Here is a 5,888-nt window from a genome sequence, read left to right on the forward strand (position 1 = left end):
CACACACACACACACACACACACACACGCACACACGCACACACACAGTAGGCCTATGTATCAGCTTTAATCCAGCGATCAAAATAACAAAAGCAGTCAGTTTTAATGGTTTTAATTACAAAATTAAGTATTGAAAATGTATCATTTAACTTACAATATGCAAAGGAGTGGAAAAATATGTGTAAAAGTGTAAAAATAAGTTTACATAAACACAAGTTTATAAATAAATACTTTTTCCCCCACAAAATCTGTAATTTTCTGTAACTTTTTGGATGTAATAAAACACCCACAGGTGTAACAGAAAACATCTGGCACATGTTTGCATTTTCTTCTGTCACTGGCCATATACTTCTAATTTTGCAATCTGGATTAGGCACAAATTAATGTCAGAATTGTTCATTTATCACCTTCCGAATCATTAATATATGTGAAAATCGGCTAAGAACTGAACAAATAGTTGTAACCGGGTTCAAAGGAAGATATAGGAATCATGTCTTTGTGGCAGGTTTTTGGTGATTAAGGGATAATACAAGACTTCTTCAACTTACAAATGGTTGTCAAAATCGAAAATGCTAAAATGCTAAAACAAAATGCCACTGAGCAAAACAGGCACTAATTTTGGAATCAGCACCCCAATATTAGTAAGAAACAAGTGTTGGATTTTACTCAGTAAATATGATGCAGGGCGGTGTAATCAAGCTTTCATCTGGGTTTTGGTGGATGGGATTGATAAGGTAACTTTTAGTTTATTGTCAGATGTCACCTCAGATGCATGCTAAGGATGGTCAGCTGGTGGTCCTCAACATCACTAAATGTTACTAGGTGATCTTCAAACACACAAAAACAGGCATCCATCACAACTGTGGTCCTCAGGTTGCCATGACCCTGGTCTGCTCCTTTGGCCTGAGCTCATGCTGATGATGTCATGGCCGTGGTGACCTCACGTAGGTCTGGTTCAGCTGAAGATGTTCATGAGCAGGAGGAAGCTCATAAAGGCAGAATTGGACTTTTATTGCACAACCGCTGCAGGTGTGTGTGTGTGTTTATGACCAGATAAGATGAAGATATATATTTGATATGAAGTAATATTTCTGAACTGCTTTTTTGTTGTTGAGGAAGGATCCTAGGTAGGTGTCAAGCGTGAGGGATTAGGCTTTGAGCGGATGCCGAGAAGGTAACGTTCTTTGAGCCAGAACCAAACATTACATACTCGTTCGCACATTAGCTCATCTCTCGTCATCTTTGCTATCAAGATGGAAATAATTGCGATAGAAGAAACAGCCATTTTCCAAGGAGGCCCTGGGGTACCACAAAGTCTGTCTGTAGCATTCACGCCTGTGTCACCCCACAGTAGTCTGAAAGGTGTTGAAAGCTCCTCCCTGTGTACTGCATGTTGTACTACTGCTGTATGGCTCTGACAGCACCTCAGTTTGGACAAAGTGACTCACAGTCTCTCCTCTGCTCTGGTCGTGCATTCTGACCATGTTCCCCTCTGGTTGAACGTTAGAACTGGTGTCGTATTTAAAAATTTCTGCCTCATAGGACATGATTTGTGTCCAATAGGAGCTGAAAAATTGCCAAAAGGCCATTGGGCAGAAGTTCTCATTTTTTGGTTGTCAATTAATCTTTGGTTATTGTCGTTAAATGGAAGAAGTAAATAAAAGTGCTGTTATGAATAAGTCTATTCAACAGATGCACTTCCTGATTTAATGGTAAACCTTGGGTAAGCTATGCCACTGTTTCCCAACTTATGTCTTATGTAGCCATCTGTAATGCAATTCTAGGAAAATAAGATTATTTGCCCAGAACAGAATCCTGGGAAACAGAAATACTAAAAGGAAGTAATTCTACGAAAAGACAGAAGTACGAACAAGATGTTTTACATGTGTCTTCCACAAAACAGACAAAACTTTTAAAATTTCAAACATTTACAACATATACAATATTACACATAATCAGCAGTTACAACACAACAGAATACAGATGAGTCTTCAACTGAGATACTAATGAAAACTAGATAGTAATTTTGACAAGACAAGCTGTAACGTTGGCTTGAAAAAGCCTAGCCTGAAATTCTGCAGTAGTTGTAAAAGCCTGAAGTTTGAAGATGTTCAGTTTTAAGTAGTATTTTTAAAAGACTGAATCTGAAGATTTTAAGTTCATGCAGTGTGTCAGAAGGACAGATAATTTAAAAAGAAAAAAATTCTAAGTACCCCTGCTCTACAAGTACCACTCACATTGCCAATATGCTTTTTTGTTTAGATAAATCGTTTGAATCAATATACTGATTGAAACAGAAGCATTTTAATTTAGTTTACAATGAATTTAAACTGCACTACCCATTTTATTAAAAATAGAAATAAATTCAGATTGATCATACCTGCAAATACTTAATCTATCATATGAGCAATTATTGATGGGTCATAAACAATTCCTGAATATAAAAGTCCAGGCCTGCTGAGGTCAAGCCAGTGAAAGCCTTCATCATCCCAAGAGTGCAGCTGCCCTTTGGCTTCAACTCAAAGGAATGTGGCTTTAAACCTGAGAGCAAGGAAGCAGAGCCCCCTCTGCGAGTGTTCGGAACATATGAGGGGTGACAATGAGCCTTATGCTCTTTAACAGCTCTTGAGTCCCGAGCGGAGGATGTAATGGACTGTGGTCCTGTTCTGTTGTGCAGTCTGACTCATCACCATTTATTATATAACCACACACTAATGTGCAGGGGGGACCCAAGGTTGCACTAAGATTTAGGATGCGAGTGCTTGAATGCCAAGCTGTCAGCGAATGTAAATTAAAAGCAAGAACAGCTTGTTTTCTCAATCATTTTATTGGCATGGTTCTTTTTTGCCCTCACAAATGAGGGCAAGGAACACACTTGTGTGAGGAGAGATGAGATTTTTAGAAAGTACAACCTATTTTGGTGCCTATATACATAAACGCACCAATAAAATGTTCATTGCATTGGAGAACATACTTGGAGAAAATTATGTTCATGCACCCAAAAGACAGATAGCAATCGCAAATGACTTGTCCACCTGCTGTGCAGAATGGCTGACAAAGGCCATAACCTGCTAGTTTCACAGCAGGTCCAAGCATATTAAATGATCACAAAGTGAGCTGAGTGCAATATATAAATAACTGTTATTATTTTTTGTTGATGTTTTGGCAAATTCTTAATAGATGGAGACCACAATGACTTGCAATTTAAAAAGATTCCAAACAGGACCTACAAAATCACATGAAATAATAAATGCATCCTTTTTATTTTGATTTATGAAGTGCAGTACATAATTAAATTAATTATACATATTTAAATATTTTTAAACTTATACAAAAGTTTTAGTATAAAAATATTCTATAATCTACAGTGACATGCCTTAATTCAGGTTAAACTCAAAGACTCAGAATTATCAATGCAAATAACAGTACTCAATGTATAACTAAATGCAATTCAAGAGGGCTTTTAAACGCCGTACGAAATTTGTCCTATTTTACTATCCGTTCTTAAACCAAACAGGAAGTCAACGAGATTCGCCAGACCAAAGAAGTCATTTCTGATCCGTTCAGTCCATACAAGTCGCTGCGGCTATGGAACGATATGACATCGATTATTTACGTCTGGTTATAATGTTTTTAATCGAAAAGCGGACGCGATGAAGCCCTGGCAGATGTTTATTACAACTGTATTATTGTCTTAAATTAAGACTGATAGTATATTTAACCGGCCATATTGGTTTTTAGTAATCAGGCAGAGTTATATCAAGAATATAAACTGCCTCGAAACGCAAAAGCTGAAGCAGATCCAGTGCAGGGTCTTTGCTCTAGGCCCTGCAGTTTATTTCCCATCGCCTGACAAACCTGAATTTTTTCTTTTATATCCGCTTTGTTTTATTCACTACGGTTTTGCATAACACTTTGTCTATTACTGAAGATGGACACAGACAAGTTTAACTATGTGTATAGTTGCGATTTGGACATAAACGTCCAACTGAAAATGTGAGTATGTTTCTGGACCTTAGTCATTGTTTTGATTGCAGAACTGTCAAACCAGCAGAATGTCAACAGAGGCTGAATAAACACCGCATTGCTCAAAGACACATCGCGCGTATTACTGGAAGATGCTATGTATCATATCCATCTATATCGCTGTATGTAATTTAATATGATTTTAAATAATAAATCTCAATTGTAAGTCGCTTTGGATAAAAGCGTCTGCTAAATGACTAAATGTAAAAGTGTCTACTGGCCATTTTGATCAGGAGTTCAGGACATTCATAATTTTATAAAATGTCGTGCACTTTTATTTTAAATGTAAAGAGGAGGAATCTTCCTTCCATGATATCAAATCGTTGCGATGTTGACCAAAGCGAGCATGGCAATACTGTGAGTCAGAAGCGTTAACACGAGTCCAGCGAGAGCTTTTGTGTTTTAGGGCTGTCATCTGTCTATTGACATCATTCTTTTTTTGCCCTCGATCTTAACGAGTCTCTGTCCGTGTGGATCATAAATAAAGATCATAAATGATTCGTCTGACCCTCGAGTGTCTGTGTCCGGCTGCACACACGCGCATAATGGAAACAGTTTAATTTCACTGTGCGTGTTGCATGCATTACGTTGGAAGAACAGAAGGAAGGAATCACGGGGTGCAAGACAAGTCGCTTTTTACAGTGACTGTGAAAGTCAAACTGCATTAAGAAGAGCTGTCACAATGTGAAGCGCTTGGAATGACGGGATGATTAGGCGGTTCTGACCTTCTCTAGGAGGCAGTCGTGGCCTAATGGTTAGACTTGTAACCAATGTTCCCTCTAATTTGTTTTCTTGCTGAGCAAAACTTTTCTCTATTGGGCGGACATTTCGGCCACCTGAGCAAAAACATTCTTTATACCCAGAGGCGGACAAAGTACTCGACTCCATTACTTAAGTGAAAGTACAGATACTGCTGGTCAAATATTACTCCGTTACAAGTAAAAGTTGTAAAGACAGATTTTTACTTAAGTAAAAGTACAGAAGTACTTGCTTTTAAAAGTACTTAAGTACCAAAAGTAAATTTCCTTTTTTATGTCAATGCACTGTTTTATTGTTGTACGTAGTAGTACTTGCAATACTAAGTACAATACTCGAGTAAATGTACTTAGTTACTGTCCGCCTCTGTTTATACCAGACCTGTACAGTGCGCGCACAAAAAAGTGTGTAACTTTTAACTTTAATGTGCTGTTTGTATTTAATTTGACCCATGACTAAATGATGTACATTTTAGGTTACCTGAGAAAACTTAAAAATTAAAAATACTGAATATTATTTTACAAAATAATACTGTGAAATATTATTGCAATTTAAAATAAAGTTTTCTATTTTAATATACTTTAAAATATAATTTATTCCTGTGAAGCAAAGCTGAATTTTCAAAAGTTAAAAAGAACAGTGTTTATTCAAATTAGAAATTTTGTGTTACAATATACACTACTATTCAAAAGTCAGTCATTTGTTTCTTTTTTTTAAGAAATTAATACTTTTATTCAGCAAGAACGTGTTAAATGGATAAAAAGTGATAGTAAAGACTTATATTTTTAGAAAAGATTTCTATTTTGAATAAATGAGGACAATGGAAGCAATCAAAATCAACAAAAGAGCAATGGTATGCAAGTGCTATAACAGGTCTCAGTTAGCTTAACGCAGCACACGTTGTTATATAATAAATAAAAAGAAAACAGATAGAATATAAAAAGAATAGAGCAAGCTAGTGTTAGAGGCCTAGGTATTAGGGATGTAGAATATGGTCATGTGGAATATGTGCTTTATGAATACTAATAAACAGTCAATATTTTAAAGGGGTCATATGATGCTGCTAAAAAGAACATTATTTTGTGTATTTGGTGTAATGAAATGTGT

General features: G+C 36.4%; 1 protein-coding gene across 1 annotated transcript in view; it reads left to right on the forward strand.

Annotated features, from left to right (window-relative positions):
* The first annotated feature begins 3,567 nt into the window (after window positions 1–3,567).
* The window catches only part of LOC107668661 (phosphatidylinositol 3-kinase catalytic subunit type 3-like), a 23,851-nt gene continuing 21,530 nt past the window's right edge, over window positions 3,568–5,888 (forward strand). The window contains exon 1 of the mRNA XM_016460621.1: window positions 3,568–3,995. Coding sequence (XP_016316107.1) covers window positions 3,931–3,995 — 65 coding nt within the window. The 5' untranslated portion in view covers window positions 3,568–3,930. The remainder of the gene's footprint in view (window positions 3,996–5,888) is intronic.

Source organism: Sinocyclocheilus anshuiensis, unplaced genomic scaffold, assembly GCF_001515605.1.
Source record: "Sinocyclocheilus anshuiensis isolate Anshui unplaced genomic scaffold, SAMN03320099.WGS_v1.1 scaffold337, whole genome shotgun sequence".
Taxonomy (NCBI): Eukaryota; Metazoa; Chordata; class Actinopteri; order Cypriniformes; family Cyprinidae; genus Sinocyclocheilus; species Sinocyclocheilus anshuiensis.